Source organism: Ambystoma mexicanum, chromosome 4p (assembly GCF_040938575.1).
Source record: "Ambystoma mexicanum isolate Mex_15411 chromosome 4p, UKY_AmexF1_1, whole genome shotgun sequence".
NCBI classification, from domain to species: domain Eukaryota; kingdom Metazoa; phylum Chordata; class Amphibia; order Caudata; family Ambystomatidae; genus Ambystoma; species Ambystoma mexicanum.
Window position 1 is genome coordinate 249,152,160 of NC_090927.1, and position 25,078 is coordinate 249,177,237.

General features: G+C 44.9%; 1 protein-coding gene across 1 annotated transcript in view; it reads left to right on the forward strand.

The window, feature by feature from the left end:
* Window positions 1-25,078, forward strand: part of LOC138453174 (cysteine-rich venom protein-like) — a 242,167-nt gene that overhangs the window by 106,900 nt on the left and 110,189 nt on the right. The window contains exon 5 of the mRNA XM_069605768.1: window positions 22,421-22,566. Coding sequence (XP_069461869.1) covers window positions 22,421-22,566 — 146 coding nt within the window. The remainder of the gene's footprint in view (window positions 1-22,420; window positions 22,567-25,078) is intronic.

A 25,078-nucleotide genomic window follows, 5' to 3' on the forward strand; every position in this document is an offset into this window, starting at 1 on the left:
CACTCCCTTCAAATCAAAATTGCCATGAAAGCCTCTTTCCACGGTATATCTGTGCAGATCTAGCACAAAGGCATCACCCATGATCAACACTGTGTGTCTCTCCATCTGTGCCAAGCTCACTACACAGAATATTGAGAAAAAATAGTACCACCCCTTCCTGTGAACCACACCCTGAACACCTGATTGGATAATCCCCACAGTTCCATTTCTATGCCCACCATGCTCAGAAGTGCAGGATGTGGCAAGTGCACTTTCCCAGCTACAGCGAGGGCCATGGCACCTCAGCAAAGCAGGGACAGTCCTTCTTCCCTGTTCACTGTTCTTTTTTCACCACTCCGTCATTGGGTACTGTGAAATATTCACACACGCATGCACCAATCACATCCAAGAACTCTGCATCCAACACTATCATTTCTTTATAGCACTCCATATGAACCACTAAACACTCAGAGTAAACGTTGCATGTGCTTCCAAAGCACCTCCAGTAGAAAGTTCTGCAAAAGAATCCATGATTTCAGCATCCAAAATCATCCAGAGCAGCACCGATCACGACTTTGGCCATGCACCCAAGAGTCTAGGCCTTGCCCACACCCAGAACAACATAATGGAGCCATGCATGCGAACATGTGGCCAGGTACCATAATCCACAAATGTAACATACCCAGTGGCACTTCTTCCCAACCACTACACCATAACACATCGATACATGGAAACATGTAACAGTTAGCAGAATCCACAAACATACCACAGCCTCCGGCACCCCTACCCACTTCCATTCACAAAGTATTGTGTCACTGCCAACCAAACCACAAAATCTACACAACATCGGGCCTACTCCCAACTATTCTGTAAAGGTGAGTATCCTCTGACAAATGCAGTCTAAACTGCATTGCTGCAGTGGGTGTGGGTAAGGCCTAGATTATTGGGTGCATGGGCTACGGCCTACGGCCTTTGGCCATGCATCCAAGAGTGTTGGCCTTGGCCACACCCACAGCAATGTAATGCAGCCATGCATGCAAAAATGTGACCAAGTACCACAATCCACAAACATACCAGAGCCACTGTCACTCCTACCCAACCTCCACACCGTAATACAGCTATGCATGGAAACATGCTACAGTTAGTAGAATCTACAAACCTAACACAGCCTCCGGCACCCATACCCACTTTTATTCACATACTATGGTGTTACTGCAAACCGAACACAAAATCTTCACAACAGTGGCTCTGCTCCCAGAACTCTATTAAGCGCACCTAACCAATACTTCATAGTGCAGTACAGTAGTCAGCACTAGTCAGCGCAATAGACACTACCCAAGCTGATATAAAATGCAGTTGAACCCTATCCAATTCTATGCACACGGTTTTGAACATTGCACCCAGTTGACACACTGCAGGAGTGTTCACTCCATCAGCTCCAGCCATGGACTAAACACTGTAAGATGTTCTAACAATCACCACACCCATGGAGACAACAATGTATGCAATGCTGATAAACCACACACGTAAGGCAACAATGTCAAACCTACTTGCAACCAGGGCAAGCATGGAAGGGGCTACGGGCTTACCACAAGCAACACACCATAGTACACGCTATGTTAAAATGTTCATGTCATGTCAATGTACCCCCTTTCTGCAATTGACCTGCCACCAGTCACCACAGAAAGAGGTCGATAAGCTAAGCTTATCATGCCGTAACAGAGGCTGCCTGCATTCACCACACAAGGTAGTCACCTGTGAAGGTACCCGCAAATTGTGCAGTACGCACGGATACTGCAGGCACACCACTGTCTTCTTCCACCTAATGAGATATATCAGTCGAACCACTCCCCCAACCTTTCCAACCCTTCTTCCCACCACCACATAGCGTAAATAATGTTTGCCAGGCCCTTTTGGCGCTGCACTGTCCTTGGAAAGAACGTGGCGGTGTAACCCAAAAATGTGATGCACAACATGCTTCCCTCCAGCCAACTACTGGGCGCGTCCAATGTTCACAGACATCACAGCATACTCCAAGCCAATGAGACTTTTGACCTCGGAGTGAACAGGGAAATGGGTCAGCAGAGTGGAGCCAGATATCACACATTTTTTGAGATATACTGTTATGATGCACTTGCCTGAGTCTGCCTAATCTGGTCATGTGCTCAGTGATGTCATGCAAGCATCAATTGGAATGTTGATGTATGAGTGTGAGAATGCTGTGGTGAGTGTTCTGTAACTGGTCAGTTGGTCCTCCCTCCCTGGGTGATGGGTGCCAGTGATCTATTGTCCTATACCTGATGTCTTGTCCTGAAACATGTAACTTAAGAACTGGAAGTAAACTTACTTATAAGCAATCTATCTCAAGCATGGACATTGCATTACTACAATGGTGACGAGGATCTCTGGAAGAAGAACCCTGGTGAAAGGAAATATGGAAAGGAAGGTGACTGCAGAGACCTGCTGTGGGGGGTGCAGGAATCAACAAGACCAAGGAAAGAAGAAGACATCACCGCCCCCAAGTAAGCATACCCATCACCTGGGGTGGACAAGGGAGGATTCAGAAGTCCCACTGAAGAAAGCCCCGCAACAGACTGTATCAGCTCAGCAGCCCATGGCTAATTGGGAGTGCTGAGCTTAAGGGGGCAAGAGGGGGGGGTCACAAGGTGTGTAAGGACCTGGTAGAAGTCCAGCTGAGAAGGGTCCCCGGAACATTGTGAGGGATCTGCAGCCCATTGCCATGGGAGTGCTGGATCCTGGGGGATAAGAAGTAGAAGGAAATTCCCTGTGGTGACGGCCAACAGCCCACAGTACGAGGGAGTACTGGGCCTGGCCGGTTGTGCAATTGACATAAGCAAGGTATCTGGAGCCCGATAGCTGGGGATGCTCATGGACTTAAAATGGGCCTGGGACTAATACATCAGCTGCAAATATTAAGGGTGATTTGTCACCACGGCGAGGGAAGCTGAGTCCCCGTACGAAGCAGTGAAGTATGTTGTGTGCCTTGTCCATGATTTTTGTTTGGTTAAACATAAGAGGCTCTGGTTGTAAGTAGTTTGAGCGGAGCACTTCTGAAGGCACTGTTTCCACATGAGCAGGCCACAATTTGTTCATCGGTTTAATGGAACTGTGCGCGTAACGGTGGTACCTGCATGTCGACCGTTGGCACATCGGTCTGCGCAGGAGTACATTTGTCCCCTGGACATTCTTTTGACTGATGACGTCTGTCTTGCTGCTGGGGAAGATGGCGAAGCAGTGGAACGTGGCAGTTCCAAGCATTCTCACCATGGAGTCGCAGCACGTAGGGGAAGGAGCAATGGGAGAGTGTTGCCTTTAGAGCAAAGGACCCTACATAGTGCACGTAACGTGATGCCGTCATGTGTTAAGTGAAGAAGGACTTTATAGTGGAGTCGGGAAGACAACCGGGAAGTATGTGGCAGAGTCAGCTGATGTCGCATTTGTAAAACGACATGTTCTGGGGGAAGGACAATACGGGGAACAAAGCAGTAACAAGCATTTTGGAGGCAGTGAAGGAGCCACGCGGAACTTATCCTGGAATGTCTTAGCCCACGGGACGCATTCAGTTGTAAGTGCGGCAAAGCTGCTCCGCCCGTTAGGGGCGTTGCTTAGCGGCCCACGGTGATTACAGGTTTCGTAGGCATTTCTATTTTTAAAAAAGAAGGAGAAATGTTGTAGTAGCAAGTTTAAATATTGCATAATGCTGCTATGAGGAAAGCAAGTTTAAATGTGCATTATGTTGCTATGAGGAAAATGAATGCTGCACACTCATAAGTTTAAGCATAGTTTCTGAAAGCAATGCACTTTTTGGCGCTATGGGCAAGTAGAGATGCAATGGAATGGAATGTGTTGGGAAATTAACATTTAGGAATGGATGAGTAAAGATGCAATGCAATGTGTTAGGAAATTAACAATTTTAAGCATTTGCAGGTTAATGGACTTTTAGAGATTATATCGAAAAGTGCATAATTAAATACAATGTGATATGTGTGCAGAGCTCATATGTAAATGACTTTGTGTGCAAGATACTGATGGGTAGATTAGGAGGTGGTATTTGTATTTCCGTCTAGGTGTAATGAGATGGAGGTAGTGCTTTTATATAAATTGACTGTATTGAGGTAGCGCCTCATTTAGGTGTCAATTGGTTGGCAATGGACACTTACGTGAAGATGATTAAGTGTTCCTGGGTGGTAGGATCCATACTAGTTTGGTATTTTGGTATTTTGTATACGGAGGTAGCGCCTTTGTATGAGTTAAGCATGGTGAGTTAGTTCCTCTTTTGGTTATGGGGACATGTGAGGTAAATCCTGGGGTAGCGCCCTTCCAGGTGTAGGAGTGAGTGGTAAGTGGAGAAGTGCACTAAGGTTAGTGGGAGTTGTGGTTTGGTGATTTTAGGAACAGTAGTAGTGCACTGTTTGAAGAAGTTGACTCTTATCTGTAATGGACAGGTGGTTTTGTTGGATGAATTTGTGGTAGTGGTTCTCTTAGAAATACCTGTTGTACTAGTTGGGGACGCCCTCTGGTGAACATATTGGCTAAAGGGAAGTGTGCTGTCCAAAGTGAAGAGTTGTCTTACCAGTTGTTTTCTTTGTGTGTTAGATGTAAATCCTGGCCAAGGTACCCCAAGGTCAGGATCATGGGACATGTAAGTACTGCCATTGAGATGAGCGTTTAGGCCAACCCCATTGTTTTCTTGGTGGTCTTGGAGATGGCTGGCCAGCATCTTCAAGTTGTTGCAGGATCTGTATACCTTGGTGTGGTTGAGTGGGCTCCATGGCCTAGTCCATTGATGATCTGTGTATGTTCGTGATGTAGGCAGAGTGGCAATATTTCAACAGTAGTTAGCGGTTTTATGAGTTTTCCTACTAGGTATGGTGATTTTGTTGTCTTCTTGTATGTCTAGTATTGCGCCGGGGTGACAAGCTGTGCTCCAGGGTGGCAGCCTGGAGGCTCGCCTGTGGCGGTGGCGGGCAGAAGGATATATGTTATTTTGGTAGGCATTTGGTTTATAGGGTAGTTTTAGCCTTGTGTACCGGCTGGCTGTGTCTAGAGTGAGAGTCTAGAGTCTATCCGTGGCAGGGATAGACTGAAGGTAATTTGTGTTAGTATTGAGAGTGACCTGAATACGTAGGTGAAGTTTGGAATTGCATAGCTGTGGGAGTACTCGTGAAGTTGTATGGTGGATGGTGATGTGACTTGCCTGTATGTAAAGTGCTTATTGTTTGTGTATATGTTTCGGTAAGGAGGGAGATGTGTTATGATGCACTTGCCTGAGTCTGCCTAATCTGGTCATGTGCTCAGCGATGTCATGCAAGCATCAATTGGAATGTTGATGTATGAGTGTGAGAATGCTGTGGTGAGTGTTCTGTAACTGGTCAGTTGGTCCCTCCCTCCCTGGGTGATGGGTGCCAGTGATCTATTGTCCTATACCTGATGTCTTGTCCTGAAACATGTAACTTAAGAACTGTAAAATAAACTTACTTATAAGCAATCTATCTCAAGCATGGACATTGCTATACTACACATACATTTCAGTTCTTTGCAACAAAATTACTCTTTGGATTTCCACCAAACATACATAAGCACCTTTCAGAACCAAGCCCCTGCTCCTGCCACAAATTTGGTTAAAATCCGTCCAGCCATTTGGGCTGTAGGTGTGCGCAAAGTTTTTGTCCATTCAGTCTTTGGAGAAACAAAAAAATGTTTGTGACCCCCCCTATAACTTTGCCCCCCCCACGTAACCTCACCCAATTATCCAAAAATATTCACAGTGAGCCATATACTTTTTTTTACAAAGTTTTATGAGAATTCATCCAGGGGGAGCGAATTTATAAGCCTGCCAAAAAGTGGTCTTCGTATGTGTTGAGCAACTTAACCGGTAGCGGCCATGTAGTTTTGGTTAAGTTGCTGAACTCATAGGAAGAGCACTTTTTCGGTGGCTTATAACTTCACTCCCCCGGACAAATCCTGAGGTATTGTGCAGGGGGGGGCAAAGTTATAGGGGGCCCCCAAAAATATTTTTTTCCCATAGATTGAATGGGGAAAAACTTTGCGCACCGCCCAAATTTTCACCAGCGGCAGGGGCTTGTGCCAGAAAGCATGCTTTTATGTGTTTGGTGGAAACCCAACAATTTCTTTGTAAAATACTGAAATGTACATCCCCAAAAATTAGTGATATCTGGGACCGCTCTGCGGACAGAAGTGTCATTGTATTGCGTTGCTGGTGGTGTCAGAGAAGTTTGGACGAAGCCGGTGGTTGGCTGGAGGGAAGCGTGCTGTGTGTCAACATTTTTTGGGAAGCCGCCATGGTGTATCGGAGGACAGTGCGGCGGCGGAAGGGTCTGGAAAATGTACCGTACGTATTGTGTTTGTGGCAATAAGGGAGGGAATGGCTGGGGGAGTGAGAAGTGGTTTAAATGTGACATATGTAGGCTAGTATTTTCTGTAGTGATTGGAGGCAACTGCAGCAACCTGTTTGCGGCAAACTCTTTTTGTGGTGAGTGGTGGCAGGTCATTTTCAGATGGGGAGTGAATTGCACATGACATAGGTTGGGTGGGAGCTTGGGTGGAGGTGCGCTGCAGATGGAATGAACTAGTTGGGCACATGGAGGCATGCATGGGTGAATGAAGGTGTGGTGGGTCTGTTACACTATTGGGTGCATGGCCAAAGGCCGTAGGCTGTAGGGCATGCACTGAGGAGCATAGGGCTGCAACATACACACCACAGGAAGGCATGTTTGAGTCTGTATCCGGTACAGGGTGGTGCTTGCATAGTGCAGTGTGTGCAGATTGGTTGCAGTAGCGTTAGTACTGCAAACTGAATGTGGGTAGTTTGGCAGTGACACAGTGCTTTGTGAATGAGAGTGGGTATGCCTATAGTATGTGAATGAAAGTGTATTGGGGTGCAGGAGAGAGTGTTTTCATTTCACATTGTGTTAACTGTTACAATTTGTTGCTGCATAGCTACATGGTAGTGAGGAAAAAAACGAGGATCCAAAGGTAGGAGCCCTCCCGTCCCCTGCACTCTTTTCAAAATCCATCAAATGATGGTTCATCAATGTCAAATAAATTCAACTTAATCATTCCATTGTATTTAGAGTTACATAAATAATGAGAAAAATCACTTGTAAGTTTTTGTAAAAAGAAACCAAACAGGTTTTTAATTTGCAATTAACAATCAGTTCACACTTAGATTCTGAACCGAAAAAGAGCTAAGATAACTGTCAACAAAGTAATAAGTGATGGTAGTCCATGTACACAATTGAGTAGTGGCTGACGCGTTTCGGGAACCATATCCCTTCTTCTTGAGCCAAGCAGGTTTAAACTGTAAAAAATACATGAATAGAGAGCATTTCAGTCCTTTCAACTATAATCACGTTGAAGTCACGTACATAAATAGAACATAAATAGAAGAATAAACAAAGGTCAATCAAGAGTTGTACTGCCAAGTCTAAAGGAACTTAAAGGCTGCTAGTCCAGTGTACCTGATTAGACGAGCCGCCAAAGTGGCCAGTGCACATCAACATGCTCATTACACGTCCCAAGAGTGGAAAATTACAATTCAAAGTGTGCTTCCAAACCAAAATACAACCATATTGCCTGCTAAAAATACCTTAAGTGTGGTGTAGGTGAGAACTGTGTCGTCCCCGGCAATGGTTGAGGAGGATGTGTTCCAAATCTTAACACACCAATTTATATCGAGGCTCCTATCCTGAATGTGGAGCGCCTATAATACAAAATAAGAGGTATGGCAATGACCCGCATAATCAAAGTACCTGCAATAGGATATATATTGACATCATATAAAAGTGACTTTATAAAACTAAATGCTAATCATGAGATTCTGCATAGAGTTTTTAGTCAAAATGTATCCATGACACCGTACAAGAGGTACAGACACAAGGTCAAAATTTACTTAGATTAATGATGACTCGACAATTACAAGAAATGATAGCTTACCGCCCAGGTCAGAAGATCTGGAGGTCTACATGGTGGTGTGCAGGTTGGGTAGGACTGCTGGTGGCAGTGGTGTGTATGTCGATGGTTGTAGTTGGTGAAATGGTGAAATGCATGGTGGCATTACGTTGCTGTAGGTGTGTTCAAGGCCTATGATGTGTGCAGAGTTGTTGAAGTAGGCCAAATGTTGTGAAAATGTTGTGATTAGTGACACAATACTTTGTGAATGGCTGTGGCTTGAGGTGGCGGAGGATGTGATATGTTTCTGCATTCTGGTAAGTGCGATGTGTGTTCGTGGTTGGGTGTTTTATTGCGTGGGGGAGTTGGGGTGAAGTGCTGCTACCTATGTGTGGCACGTTTGTGCAAAATGGTAGCTGCCCACATGGCCATTGTGTTAACTGTTGCCATTTGTTGCTGCGTGGCTCCATGATGGTCTACAGGTTGGGTAAAAGTGTTGGTGGCAGAAGTGTCTATGTGGATTGTCGCAGTTGCTGATTTAGAGACATGCATGGTGGCCTTACATTACCGTGAGTGTGTTCAAGGCATAGATTATTGGATGCATGGCCGGAGGCCATAGGCCATAGGCTATGTATTCAAGAGCCTAGGCCTTGTGGACACGCACGGCAGTAATGCATTTTTCAATGTGCATGAGTTAGAGGGTGGTGACATGTCAGGAATGGGTGTGGAGCACATTTAAGCTGTTATAGGCCACTGTTGCAAACAGATTGTGGGTAGGTTGGCAGTGGCACAATACTTTGTGAATGGTAGTGGGTACGTCCATAGTATGTGATTGAAAGTGCACAGGGATGCAGGAGAGAGTGTCTTGTTTGTACATTAAGGTAACTGTCTTGGGGAAATGGAACCAAAATAAAAGTGCAAATAGCGACTGCAGATTCTGTCAAACAATAGGAAAAACAGAAACTCTCTATCATGTGATTATGGAATGAGAGGCACTAAATCAAACAAGACTACTCTACAGCTCCAAATGTTTTAGTGCCACAGTAGAAATGGAAAAAGAAGAAAGATGGAGCCAAATCCTGTTGGGAAATAATAGAAAGATGGTTGCAACCATAGTTCACTTCTGGGAAACTTTTACGTTGCAAAACAGTACCAGTAATGAAGAATAATAAAAGTCAACAATGTTTCCGTTTTTAATAAGGAGAACAATGTAAATCGAATGTGAATGATAAATGTAAGGTTTAAGATGTAAACCAAATGCATTTTAATTTAAAAAAAATATATAAAAAAAGAAATAAGGTAACTGTTGCAATTTGTTACTGCATAGCTCTATGGCGGTGCCCTGTGGTTTGAGATGCTGCAGTGAAAAGTCACGCTGTGAGGGCACTGGGTGCAATGCTTGTATACTGTGAGTGTGTTACAGGTAATGGTTGAAGGGCAGCTTTTATGTGCTTGGATAGTGTGTTGTGTGCACAATGCTTGCAGTATGGGCAATGTTGTAAACATGTTGTGTTTATGTTGCCAGTGAAACAATGCTTTCTGAGTGGATGTTGGTAAGACAATAGTATGTGAATGAAAGGACGTAGGGGTGCCCGAGACAGTGTAATGTTTATACATTATGGTAACAGTTGCATGTAATGATATGTATGTCCATTTTCGTGAATGGGTGTTTTATGGTTTGAGGGGATGGGTAGAACTGCTGCTTCGTATGTAACATTTGTGCATAATGTTAGGTGCCCACATGGTCGCTTGCTTGGATGCTTAGTGTCGTGGTGGGTGTTGAAAGGTTTGAAATGTTGTGTGCATAGCCAAAGGTGTGCTGGGGGCATGTTAGGATGTTTGTGGATGCTGCAATAGTGCCTTTTTTAGCAGAGGTTTCTGGTGGAGGGGCTTTGCAATCAAACAGAACATGAACTGAGAGCGTTTAACGGTAAATAAGGAGTGGTGTATAGAAATGACAGTGTGCAATGCAGAGGTTATGTATGTGATTGGTGCATGCGTGTTTTGAAATGTGACAGCAGCCAATTGGGGAAGTGCTGCAAAAAGTGACCGTGCAAAAAGAAGAAGTATTGTCAGAGCTTTACTGGCTGTGGCCCTCACTGTAGATGGGAAAGCGCAATTGCACATCCTCCCATTATGAGCAGGGTGGAAATGCAAATGGAATTGTGGGAAATAGGCAATTAGGAGTTTCGGGCGTGGTTCATAGGAAGGGGCAGTACCATTTTGTCACAATACTGTGTTGTGAGGGTGGTCGACATGGAGAGAAGCACAGTGCTTATCATCGGTGATACCTTTGTGCACCATCTGCACAGGTGTTGCATGCAAAGAGGCGCTGCTGGTAATTTCGGGTTGGAAGGAGTAGACACTTTCTGGGCCTGTCAGGGTTTCGGAGGGATGGTTCGCCTTTGCAGATATGTGGCGTCCGTCACGAACGTGGGCTGTGCCGTGGTGCAGTATGGAAGTGTAAATTTGGGTTACATGTCGTGTGGACGATTAATCCGTCTCCTGAAGAGGTTGCTCACCGCATTGATGCATATTTTCCTACTGCCAAGGTGGTTTTCTCATGCATAACACCCAGAGCAGTGTGCATCCATGACAGTGTAATTTGTCCCAAGCCAGCGGTCAGAAGGTTTGTTATAAACAGAATTATGCGTCACTTTATGCAGACTGCTGGCATGTTCTCCACCCACTATGAGATCATGAGGTCGCAAAATATGCAGTGGTTCCGTAGAAATGGCAATTATTTGAGCGCCATTGGTAATGCTGTTTTCTTTCACACATACTTCTCTCATTTTAGTTCTTTTAATATTCCTTTATAGTTTTCTGCCACCATTACAATAACAATCCCTTCAGGAGGCTTCCTATGAAAAGTAAATGCACATGTGATGTCATGAATGATATTTGTGATACCATCTTTGATGTCATGGGTGTTAGTCCTTGCAGTGCACACTGGTGGCATGAGTTATGGTTGCTTAGCTTACCATAACTGTCGAATTTTGTGGGTTTTTCGGTTTTACCTGTAACCATAATGTCCCTGAGACAACGTTTTCCATCAAATTTCATAGGTTTTGCTAGTGCAACTTAACCATCACGTCCATTAAACAATGTTTTTGTTAATGAAAAAAAACGGTAGTGGCTGTGTTGTTATGGTTAAGTTGCTGTTTCCATAGGAAGAGCACTTTTTTGGGCGTCTTAGAACTCTGGTCCCCCTGCATGAATCCTCACCAAACTTTGCAAAAAAAGTATATGGGTAACTCTTAAATTGTTTGCAAAGTTTGGTGATGTTTGGTCCAGGGGGAAAAGTTATGGGGGGGTCCCAAAACATCTTTTTTTCCCATAGACTGAATGGGGGGAAAACTTTGCGCACGCCTACAGGTGAAAAAGTTGGACGGATTGTCACCAAATTTGCGGCAGGGGCCTGGTCTCGAAAGCGTGCTTTTGTACATTTGGTGCCAATCCGTCCAGTAGTTTCCTTTAAAACGACCAAAGAATATGTCTAAAAAATTAGTGATATCTATGTCTGCTCCACGGTCACACTTCCCTGTTCGCTCCACGTACAAGATACCAATTGGCCAGGGGGGTAGCGTCATGACCGCGGACATGCGACATCTTTGCCGATTGGCTACAGCGGGCCATGATGATCATCAGAATGTGTTGATGCGCCCGACATCTTGGATTCGAAGACAGCGCGGTAACTACCAGAGGCGAAATGCCGTTTCGGAAAGTGTTTTGCTCTGCTACAGTGCGTGGGGAGGATTACAGAGTAAGAGATGGGTTAATTAGTGTACTTGTTTGGGCGGTAGGTGATAATGATGTATTCGCCATGCAAAATGGTGTTTGGAAAATTATTTTGATCTCCTATAGAGATTGGGGAAGTTGAGAGAGTAAGAGATGGACAAAATACTGTGCTTGTTTGGACGGCAACTGGTAATGATGTATTGTCAATTGCTGCCTTGTTCAGGATATTTGTACGCCCAGAAAATGAGGGGTGTAATAAGGGTAGTATTTCAGTACGTGCTGTGTGCAGGCACCTTGAAAATGATCGAAGGACACGCGTCGTGTTAGTGACCATTGAAATTGAGTTCATGTCGTTATTACATTACATTTTCATATGGCTCTCTTATTGATTAGTACGCCACCATGGTTGTGACATGCAGCGGTGGTTGTGGGCAGGGCCTAGAGTTTTGGATGCATGGCCGTAGGCCGTAGGCCATAGGCCTACGACCTTATCAGCAGTGCAGTTATAAGGCAATGTACATGTATACATTCAAATGTTTATGCGCACATATCCAAATGTCTAGGTCCAGCCCACAAGCACTGCAGCATATTAAACAGGCACGTTAGTGGCTGTGTTGTTATGGTGTAGTTGCTGTTTCCATAGGAAGAACACTTTTTGGCAATCTTATACCTGTGGTACCCTTGGAAGGTTTGCTACCAAAGTTTGCAAAAAAAAATATATAACACTCTGACTTTCTTTGGAAAGTTTGGTGATGTTTGGGGTAGGGCGGAGAAAGTTATAAGGGGCAGGGTGTCATGATCTCTGCTTCCAAAAGATCAGGACTTGCCCGACTCCCTTGGAAGCAGACCCATAACCCCGGTTCCGAGTGCCAGCCAGTCCCAATTGGGACCTTTTGGACTCTGTCCTGGCGCCAGTGGCACCAGGCTCATAAAGATGCCCAGTCCCAGCGCTGGAAGCGCCGGGCTCATAATGCTTGGGTGGACTTACCTGCAGCAGACCATGCTGCTTACTTACCTGCCAGTTGAACCCCTGATCCTCTTCTGTTTGGGACTACTTTTCCTGTTGGGTGGGGCAGGAGCCACTCCCTAGGTTCAGAACACTGGAACTCTTCTGGAAAGCAGGAACTCTTTTCTTACCTTGGCGTGGCTGTGGAAGGAGACACCTAAACACTACAGGAGGCTATTTAAACCACACCCGATGGATGAATCTTGCTTTGCGTTATTCTGCATTCTCTGCAGCAGAACGCTCATCGTGTCTTCTGCTTCTGATCCTGGGCCTAAGGGAACAAAGGCTTACCATCCTGGAATCCAGTCTTCAGCAGCACCTGTAAAGACAAAGAAAGAACAGGTTAGCACTACGGTCTTCAGTGGCAGCGCATCTCTTACCTGGTCCATCGGCTGTCACCAACGCCTCGCGCTGCATTCCGGCATCTGAAAGACAAAGGCTTACCTACTCTTCGCATGCTCCGGAGGTCTTCGCACTGCATTCCGGCATCTGAAAGACAAAAGCTTACCAGCTCTTTGCACGCTCCGGAGGCCTTCGGCGCTGCATCCCGCATCTGAAAGACAAAAGAAGATGCGTTTAAAGACATTGGGTAACTTTATTACTCACGTGCCATTACTCCTTCCCACGCCGAATCCAGTGGGTATTCCAGCACTCTTCAGCTTCTCTAAAGCTCCGAACTTGTACCTGCAAGATAAAAGGGACAGTTAGTGCGCATCGTGAAGCAGGCTACAAGCGCTTACTTACGTGCTTCCAGGCGCTTCTATTCCTCACGCGGGTTCGATCTTCAACTCTCATCAGCACGCCATCCGCCATCGCCGGAACCCTGCAAAACAAGAGATATCATTACAAAAGACTTTTAAGACATTTGAAGTGCCCAGAACTTACCGTTCGTGCAGTAAACGACGGACAGCAGTCCTCTGAGGTCAAGAGGCCTGCACCCTTATCCAGTGAAGAAACTGGTTACGGCACCCTGCCCCGAGGCAGATGGAGAGCTCGGCGTTCACTTACCTAAGACATCTTACTCTTCGAGTCAGACATACAGTGCACAGAGGTCCAGCCCAAAGAGCCAACCGTGTGTTACACATCACCTTTGAAGATACGGCATTCACCCAGTCAAGACCGGCGCCTCTGCGGGAATCAGGTGAGCGTTACAGAACGCAAAGCCTACCGCAAAACTCCCACCCAGGCGCTATGGAAACCTCGGATACCGACCAGCTAGCCCAGTTACTTGGGGAACTAAGAGCAGAAGTGCATGCAGCCCGTCAGGAAACAAATGCTCTAAGAAGGGAACTGATTATTTCCAAGGAGCGAACAGACGATCTCGCTAGACAATTCCTACAGTCACAAGCCGGACAAACTCTGTTACCCGCATCAGGGGCAAATCTTCCTTCAACATCCTCTACGAACCCAGTGCAGATCAACCTACCTGGGAATGTACCTCTGGCTCCGCCCGAACGATTTTCTGGTGACCCAAAGAGGTTTGCAGTATTTATTAATCAGTGCCGGTTGCACTTCTTATGCCGGCCAGCAGCCTTTCCAACTGATCAAGCTAAGGTAGCTTTCGTGCTTTCGTACCTTAGTGGCAATGCGGCAGACTGGTCGATCCCTCTAGTTATTCAAGATGATCCGGTTCTCCGTGATTTTCAAGCTTTTCAGCTCAGTATGGAAAAACTGTTTGCAAGACATTCACAGGGGCAGGCCTTGGACAATGAGCTCCTTTCATTGCGACAGGGTAATCAAGACCTTTTGGCTTATATTGCGTCTTTCAACAGACTGATAGTGGAAACTCGATGGCCTGAGGACAAAAGGATTACGCTGTTTTATAGAGGTCTACGTGGAGAGCTCAAAGACGTTTTAGCCCAAGTAGTGAATCCCCCACAAGACTGTTCGGATTATATAGACTTGGTCGTTCAAATAGATCACAGGCTGCAGAACAGGAAGGCCGATCGTTCCAAGTTTGATGCTCGAGTATTTGCCAAACCACCAACTCCTACCAAAGGAGTAGACTCCGGGGAACCCATGCAAATAGGGGGCCTGAAAGGACCACTAACACAAAAGGAGCGGGAAAGGAGAAAACAGCTGCAATTATGCCTCTATTGCGGAAACTTGGGGCACTTTCTTCGAGACTGTCCGGTGAAACCAGCCAAGAAGGCAGTAGGAGCTGCAGTTACCAGGGTCACAAACTCTGAGCAGGGAAACGACCTCGCCCGACAAGAATAGAGGTCCTCTTGCCGAGCGTTAAAACCAGTTCTGTGACCTCGCATTTCGTGATACCTATGGTCCTCATTAGCCCTGAACATCCGGATCGGTTACATACGATTGAAGCTTACGTCGACAGCGGTGCCATCGGCAATTATGTGGATCATGAAATGGTTTTGAGGATGAATCTGACTCTTTGTCCAAAGGCTGTAAAGGACGTCATTACTACGGTGGATGGTACAGAGATAGCCTCCGGACCAGTAACGCATACCACCCAAGAAGTGACGCTAGTAAGTCAAGATGGACACCATGAGAAGATCGTGTTCGATGTGATCAAGGCCCCTCAGTTCCAGATTATTCTAGGAATTCCTTGGTTAGAGAAGCACAATCCTCAGATCGATTGGCGAGCAAGAACGGTTCAGTTTCCAGAATGTGTCTCTACTTGTCACCCTCGACCTGGTGTTGCACTGGCAGCAATTTCCTCGTAGGCTCCCCAGTTACCTCCTGAATACCTAGAATTCCAAGATGTTTTCCGGAAGGATCAGGCTAACTCTCTACCTCCTCATAGGTCTTATGACTGCCAGATAGACCTGATACCTGGATCTACTCCTCCTTGTAGTAGAATTTATGCCCTCACCGAGCCTGAGAATCTTCACCTCCGACAATACCTGGATCAATACCTAGCGAATGGGTTTATTCGTCCTTCCAAGTCCCCTGCTTCCTCAGCTTTGTTCTTCGTTCCAAAAAAAGAAGGGGACCTTAGAACTTGTATAGATTATCGCGCCCTGAACCAGATCACCGTTAAGAATAGATATCCGTTACCTTTGATCCCTGAACTCCTGGACCAAGTCAGAAAAGCATGCATATATACAAAGCTGGATCTTAGAGGAGCTTACCACTTGGTACGAGTAAAAGAGGGCGATGAATGGAAGACGGCCTTCCGCACCAAGTATGGGCTATTTGAATATCAGGTCATGCCCTTCGGACTTTGCAATGCCCCGGCCGCCTTTCAATATTTTATGAACAATGTCCTCAGAGAGCTCATAGATGTGTGTGTTGTTGTTTACATTGACGACATCCTCGTTTATTCTTCATCGGAAACTGAACATCGGAAACATGTGAAAATGGTCCTCGAGAGATTGCGTCAACACAAACTTTTCGCTAAGTTGGAAAAATGTGTTTTCAACGTGACTGAAGTTGAATTCTTGGGATTCATATTATCACCTAGCGGAGTGCGTATGGATTCAAAGAAGGTCGATGCAATTCTCAAATGGCCATCGCCATCCTCCGTAAAAGGTGTTCAACGCATGTTAGGCTTCGCTAACTTTTACCGCAGGTTTATCCCCGAATTCTCTCGAATAGTCCAGCCCATCACGCCTTGTTAAAGAAAAACAAACGTTTTGAATGGTCTACCGAGGCGGAACAAGCTTTCCAGAATTTGAAGACTAGATTTATCTCTGCACCGATCTTAAAACATCCTCGCCCAGAACTCCCCTACATCGTTGAAACTGATGCTTCGAGCCTTGCCATGGGGGCAGTTCTATCACAAAAGGACCCAGTAACCAATCAGTTGCATCCCGTGGCATTTTGGTCCCGCAAATTCTCGCCTCCTGAAATCAATTACACTATTACTGATAAGGAACTTCTAGCTATCAAGTGCGCCTTTAAGGCTTGGCGGCATTATCTTCTGGGGGCCCGACACACTGTTACTGTGATTACAGATCACCGAAACCTGCAATATTTGAAAACCGCAAAAGCTCAATCCTCTAGGCAACTCCGTTGGGCACTATTCTTTGCCGAGTTTGACTTCATAATTACCTATCGACCTGGTACAAAAAACGGTAAAGCTGATGCCCTTTCTCGGATGGGAGTGGAAGAACATTTGATCAATCCTAAACCTGTACCTATCATTCCCGAACAAAGAATTCTAGGTGTAATCGCCACACAATCCATAGAGGAAGTTAAGGATAAAGCCAGGCTACTGGTAACTCCAGCAGACATACAGAATTGGCATCTGCAGGGAAAGGACTTTACGGTGAAGGACAACCTATTATATTTCCAAGAACGGTTATACCTGCCCAGCACAGATTTACAGAAAAAGGTAATCTCTTGTTATCACGATTCTTTAATGGAAGGACATCCCGGTATGACCAAGACCTCGGAAAAGATCAAGCGCTACTTCTGGTGGCCGTCTTGGAAAAAAGATATCAGAGACTTTATAATGTCCTGTGGAGTATGCGCCCAAAACAAGAGTCAAAAGGAAAAACCAGCCGGCCTCTTACCCCCTATTGACATCCCGCCTCGCCCTTGGCATACGCTTTCTATGGACTTCATCACCGATCTACCTCCATGCTCCGGATACAATACGATCCTAGTAATCGTGGACCTATTCTCCAAGATGGCGCATTTCATTCCACTCAAAGGCTTACCAACAGCAGCAACTCTGGCCCGAGAATTTCTCGAAAACATCGTCCGACTGCACGGTTTTCCTTCAGTTCTAATTTCGGATCGAGGTAGTCAATTTATTTCTCATTTTTGGCGAAGTTGCTGTCGGTCGGCTCAAATTGATGTGAGACTTTCGACCAGCCACCACCCTCAAACCGACGGACAAACCGAGAGGACCAATCAAACTCTGGAACAGTATTTGCGCTGCATGCTACAACAAACTGAAAAAACTTGGAAAGATATCCTTTGGATAGCCGAATATGCCTACAATAACTCTGTCCACTCGGGAACTGGGAAGACCCCGTTTTTTCTTTTATACGGTAGTCACCCTCGAACCTCGGAGTTGGATCCACTCCAAGATCTTGGAACACCAGCAGTAGACCACCTGCATTCTGCAATCACCCAAGCCTTTAAGGAAGCCGTTTCTCACCTTCAAAGGGCTAAAGAACAATACAAGAAAGGAGCAGACCAACATCGGAAGGAAGCCCCCCAATATCAAGTAGGAGATCAAGTCTGGTTATCCACCAAATATCTACCTCTAAAAGGACCACGCACATTCAACCCAAGATACCTTGGTCCCTATTCCATCACTACCATAGTAAATCCAGTAGCGGTCAAGTTGGACTTGCCCCCTCACATGAAGATACATCCGGTCTTCCACGTCTCTCTATTAAAACCCGTGCAACCTCAAACCCGACTAACTACATCTCCAAAACCTATTCTAGTTGATGGAGAACTCGAGTTTGAAGTCAAAAGCATCCTGGATTCCAAGATCTCCAAATCTAAACTATTTTACCTGATTGACTGGAAAGGCTACGGTCCCCAAGAAAGATCCTGGGAACCTGCAGAATATGTCCACGCGCCTCGTCTAATCAAAAGATTTCATCGAACATTTCCTAACAAGCCCAAACCCCCGGAGAAGCCCGGTTTGGGAGGGGCCTTGAGGGGGGGGTGCTGTCATGATCTCTGCTTCCAAAAGATCAGGACTTTCCCGACTCCCTTGGAAGCAGACCCATAACCCAGGTTCCGAGTGCCAGCCAGTCCCAATTGGGACCTTTTGGACCCTGTCCTGGCGCCAGTGGCACCAGGCTCATAAAGATGCCCAGTCCCAGCGCTGGAAGCGCCGGGCTCATAATGCTTGGGTGGACTTACCTGCAGGAGACCATGCTGCTTACTTACCTGCCAGTTGAACCCCTGATCCTCTTCTGTTTGGGACTACTTTTCCTGTTGGGTGGGGCAGGAGCCACTCCCTAGGTTCAGAACACTGGAACTCTTCTGGAAAGCAGGAACTCTTTTCTTACCTAGGCGTGGCTGTGGAAGGAGACACCTAAGCACTACAGGAGGCTATTTAAACCACACCCGATGGATGAATCTTGCTTTGCGTTATTCTGCATTCTCTGCAGCAGAACGCTCATCGTGTCTTCTGCTTCTGATCCTGGGCCTAAGGGAACAAAGGCTTACCATCCTGGAATCCAGTCTTCAGCAGCACCTGTAAAGACAAAGAAAGAACAGGTTAGCACTATGGTCTTCAGTGGCAGCGCATCTCTTACCTGGTCCATCGGCTGTCACCAACGCCTCGCGCTGCATTCCGGCATCTGAAAGACAAAGGCTTACCTACTCTTTGCATGCTCCGGAGGTCTTCGCACTGCATTCCGGCATCTGAAAGACAAAAGCTTACCAGCTCTTCGCACGCTCCGGAGGCCTTCGGCGCTGCATCCCGCATCTGAAAGACAAAAGAAGGTCCGTTTAAAGACATTGGGCAACTTTATTACTCACGTGCCATTACTCCTTCCCACGCCGAATCCAGTGGGTATTCCAGCACCGTTCAGCTTCTCTAAAGCTCCGAACTTGTACCTGCAAGATAAAAGGGACAGTTAGGGCGCATTGTGAAGCAGGATACAAGCGCTTACTTACGTGCTTCCAGGCGCTTCTATTCCTCACGCGGGTTCGATCCTCAACTCTCATCAGCCCGCCACCCGCCATCGCCAGAACCCTGCAAAACAAGAGATATCATTACAAAAGACTTTTAAGACATTTGAAGTGCCCAGAACTTACCGTTCGTGCAGTTAACGACGGACAGCAGTCCTCTGAGGTCAAGAGGCCTGCACCCTTATCCAGTGAAGAAACTGGTTACGGCACCCTGCCCCGAGGCAGATGGAGAGCTCGGCGTTCACTTACCTAAGACATCTTACTCTTCGAGTCAGACATACAGTGCACAGAGGTCCAGCCCAAAGAGCCAACCGTGTGTTACACATCACCTTTGAAGATACGGCATTCACCCAGTCAAGATCGGCGCCTCTGCGGGAATCAGGTGAGCGTTACACAGGGGTTCTCAAAACATCTCTTTTCCCCTTAGATTTAATTGGGGGAAAAGTTTGTGCCCGCAAACATGTGGCTCTTTCCCTGATTAGTTGTAGAACAGTGTGAAATACGTCAGCTTTCTTTTGTGGCTCCCCTATCTTTTATTCATGTTTTACTGTACGCGCATATCGCCAGAAACTCATCCAAAAGAAGACAGCATTGGACTTGCCTCACTCATGTAATAGTATTTCAGAAGGTGACCTTTGAAGGGGGAAGTATGGGATGTGCAAGTACAAACTGAAAAAGTGGACTTTTCTTGTCACCAAAGTGATACGTTTAAATGGAAGTTTCTGCTTACTGTACCACGATCAATTACGGCGTGTGAGTTACAATGTTTTTGAAATTAAATTGCGGTCAGACTGACGTCGTAAGTTTACAAACCTAAGGACACCATCTGCAGTGTTTGCTGGAAACAGCGCTTTTGGAGGTGTATGGGAGTAGCAGTTCTCATAATTGGATTGCAATATGTTGCTTCAAAGAAAGAATGTATTTGGTATCTCAGTGAAGGCCACATGAGTTGCTTTTTCGGTTGACCGTTCAATACGCCCGCGCATCCGAGTGAATGTACAAGGGGGCAATTGTTTTTTTACCTTGACCGAACGGGAAAGTTAGTAGCAATTCACGGAATGAAAGGGTCGAAAAAAATAGCAATTGATAAGGTTATGTTTTAAAAAGTTTGAAAGGGGCTTGAAATATCAGTATACAAAGATTCTTCGATGCGAATACATTGGCGTGTGACTTGCACAAACAGAATGGAGGCAGTAAATATTATGTAAGTTTATTTTTGACCACTCTACAGCCACCCCCACTTTATTGTAGCATTACCGCACATGTAATTGTGCTAATATAATTGCTGTTTTATCTTTATGCACTGTTACATTTTTCCTTTAACGTTGCAGAGTGACCAGGTTGTAAGTTTGTACCTTATGAGTGCACTCATCCTTTTTAGCATTAATATTTTTAATTTGAAACAGTAACTTTGTCCTCATAGCTTTGGGTGTAACTTTGCACGTTTTTTTGGTATTCTTCGAAATGAGGAGACATCATATTTTTTTTATTGTTCTAATTTCATAAACAATTTATCCTCGTCCTGTGTAGTTGGTATTTTTTTTTTACTGTTACGGGCGGCGCATGCAAAATGTCGCCATTTGTAGCCTGCTTCTATAGGTTCTCATGGAAATTAGTAACATTTTACTAACATATCATGTTTGAACACGTACGTTTGTGTTGTACTTTGCACATTTTCTTTGTCTTTTTGGAATTTTTTTGGTAGAGGTTGGTTATTGACAGTTACTTTCTGTAACTTTTCCCGCCTAGGTATATCATGCCATATTGTGTCTGCCATGGTTTCCAAATGCTGAGTGAGGGCTTCTTCGGACGGCAAATGCAACTGTTGGTGCCTGACCATAATAATTATGTGGAATGAGACTGTAAGTTCGATTTGTCCGTACGCTGAACTCGCTATTCGGAGCAACATCACTTCATTTATGGTGCTGTAGGCTCCAGGTCATGACGACTTCTGGGAAATAACTGTGGAAACAAAGCAACTGCTTCAACAAAGAGTTAAAAAAAAATTGTGTGGCTAAAAAACAACGTGCTCCTCTTCTTCACCATTTCCTATGCCGCCCTTACAAGCATTGTTATGATCGTTTTGAACATGGCCTTACTCCGATGGACTCTGCCAGTTTGTTGTTAAATAAACCTACTTTGCAAACTCTATAATGTTCACATTTTATTTTACCTTCCACTGTATTATTTCCAAATGTAAGTTTTTAGGTTGTATGTCGCTGTATGTTTATTTACAAGTGTTGCGTCACGTCACGTACTTGTACTTTGAGCAGTCTACCATGGAAAGGGAAGAGGGCGTATGTATGCAATAAGCACCTTCCATTTCTATGGCGGCCATCTTGAAAGAGAATTTTCTTTTGTAATCCAAACAGCCAAAGCCGCCCCGGATTACAACAAGTAGGTGTACTTTTCAGTAGCACACGTTACTGCTTTCCTAATTTAGACTATTACTGGCAAATATTATTTAGCCTATGTACTTTACTGAGAAATATGCAGTACTTGGAGTGTATGCCATTTGTGATGTCATCTTTGATGCCCTGGGTGTTAGTCTTAGCAGTGCACAGTGGTGGCGCGAGTTGTGGTTGCTTAGCTTACCATAACTGGCAAATTTCAGGGGCTTTTCAGTTTTACTTTGAACCATAATGGCACGTTTATATTATGGCACGTTTGTAAAGTTAGTTTAGCGAATTTCACAGGTTTTCAGTAGCCAACTTAGCCATAACGTTCCCTTAACAACGTTTTTTTTAGTGAATATATATATATATATAATCATTGCATTGGAACCTGTGAGCTATTGTGTGCATACAAATACAGCCTTTAGGTCTGTCACTCCAAGAATGATGTAACTGTGCTATTATGAGATGCAAATTAAATTGTATCTCCCTATATGAGCCTGGAATCACCTTGATTTACTCTAGCTTCCTCAAACTTCCCTTGTGTTTGAGGATTGTAGGACATATGTAGAGTTTCCAGGCCTTTACAAAGGTTTGTGTACCCCTCAGACTACCCTCAACCTGCTTCAGGAAAGTTCAAGTGCTATGTGATCTTTTCAGAAATTAATATCATTCTTACAATACAGAACAATTATATGCATTTTGTTTTTGCACATCATGAATAAACTATTTTAAAATCATTGTATCCTTTGCTATATACCTGTTGTCATCCCACTTGTTTTTTTTGTCTCCTTTTTAGAAACAATTTGTAGTGAACTTTTATTCAAGGCATCATATCCAGCATCGTGGACTCACATAATTCGAACCTGGTTTAAACAGGAGGAGAATTTCACATATGGGGTTGGTGAAAAATTTGTTGATGCACAGATTGGCCATTATACTCAGGTACGGAATAACTATCTCTGATAACACATATGGGAATTGAATGTGCTGTCTTTTAACTTTTTTTCCAAAACAGTCATCGTTTATCAAGTACCATAATATGGGGATAATTCATCATGAATTCAGTGATAACAGAGCACTTCATTCACACAATGAACATTCCCTCAACCTAAACTCCACTGCCCTTCCATTATAATATTTGTCATGGAAGATTTTCAGAATTTATGATATCAAAAAATAATTGAGATGCCCTTAAACTTCAAAAATCAAACTTCAAACCAAAAGAGATCCCTCAGCCATGTAGTGCAAAATCGACAGTCCCTAGTGGTATCGCTGATTGATACTTCAAGTACAATGTATGGGAAGATTGTGCTACAATGACGCAAAACATTATCTGAGGGGAATAATTTCTTAGCACATTTGTAACGTGTGTTCAAGAAAAAAGTCAGGATAGTACATATTCGAGCTACAGATATTGGTGCACAAATGCGTCATCTTAAAGAAGGAAACACAGTACTTTGCCTTCATTAACTTTACAACAGTGTTGATAGTGTCCAACACCTACTCCCAGCGCGCTAAATCCAAACATTAAAGGATCCCTGTTTCTGGTGACATTTATCTTCATATCTTATGTTTGCAGGTAATGTGGTGATGATTGGGAAGACCCTTATGGGACTCCAGAAGCGATTTTCACTCCTTCAACAAGACCCAAAATCCAGAAGGGGCTGATCATTGATGCTAAAAAGACCTATCCTATGGTCTGCCAGCCCCTGTAAGTGGTAGTATTGTCCTTTCTCTTGAAGTGATGGTGATCAACCCGATAGAACATATATATCTAGACTAAAACGACAAGGAATGGATCTTGGCATGCACAGTTGACAAAAAAGTGAGTTTCTGTTAAATAGAAATGCAGGTGCATTTTATCTTTTGAAAAGAGTTAGTGTGGGATTGCAACTATACCTCATTGGAGGTTTGCAAATCTCAAGGGAGGGCCGCAGTATTGTGTAGAGCTGAACTTTGGTGGGTTTGAAAACATGATGGCCTTAAAAAGGGTGAAATAATGTTCTTAAACAGTTGCTCTTCAGACCCAAGATTCCACCTAACATAGTACTTAAAATTAAATTATGGCTAACACGGATTGGCTATACAGTGCACCTTAAACCACATTTATATTGGATTACATCGTGGTCCAAATAAAAACTGGATATCTTTAAACATGCCATCCATTCTGGAGGTAATCCATTCCCCAGCAATTGCTCTAAGATTATATATTAGACATGTGAAGCAAACACTAGCACCGTGAATTTCCATAATCTGTGTGACAGTCCTGCCTGTATAGGTCCTTATGCAGTATCCTCTGCTCAACGAATTGTTATTATGGTGATTTAACAATGTTATATAGTATTTACCATGCATATAGTGTGTTTAGCCTTTGATAGTATGCGTAAGTTTGACTTGGAGGAAGTAAATGCAGGAAAGAGTCTATGAGGTACATCATAATGGGATACTGTTGGAAAAACTCTAATAATGGTGTTTATGTTTATTTTTGTGATTATGAATAGTACACATTGTTGTACTCATGCGTTACAAATGTTTGTGGATGGGGATGATATAGTGTGGGCTTTTTGATGTAATAATGCTAACTACATTCATGTGCATACAGAGCAATTTTGGCAATTGGTAATGTAGGTTTAATTGGAAATTATGGCGATTATGGAAACTACTAATATAGGCAAAAAAGAGAAATATATGAACTTCAAATGTGTTTATTAATATTATGTATTGATCTGATCAGTTCATATTAAACCTTTACACGTATACAATTAAAATTGTAAACTGAGAGACCACCAGTGGGCACAGGCAACATGGATGCCTGAACGCATAGCTGTTTCGGAGCCTGAGCGCGATGCCGATTTCAAGTAGCTTTGGGGCGCATAGAGCATCCTCCTGTCGCTCAGGGTAAGTGTGACCTGGAATCCATAGCTTGCCGGCCTTGTCCTGCCCCCTGGGAGTCATCCGTGTGGGCCAGGCTTCAGGCGTATTGGTGTGCCCCCATCCCAACGAGAGGAGCCCCCGCCGGTGTAAGAGCCCCAGCAATAATGCTTCAGAGGGCTCACCTGGCAGAGAATGCAACAGCCGGAGCCGTGGAGAGATTGTGTGGTGGCTCCCGTGGTGCGGATCAGCAAACAGCACTCGCCGACGCAGCCCAGGGGCACCACCCCCCAAGGGATCCCAGCGGTAAGGAGCAGTTCGGGAGGGCGGAGACAGACTGCACACAGCATTTCCAGTAACCGTGGTCTCTCTGGTCCTCACCTCCGCCCGTCCGCCCAATCACACGGTCACAGAGGGGAATGGACCGAGGGGCAGCATACATAAGAAGCAGACAGGCTCCCCCTTAAACTCTTGGCCCACCTGCAGTGACTCCTCCGGGGGACCTGTGCCGGCGCTTGCCCATACAGTGCCGGCCCCTAACATTATTCTGGCATCGCTCACTAATCACAGTGCCCTGGGCAGT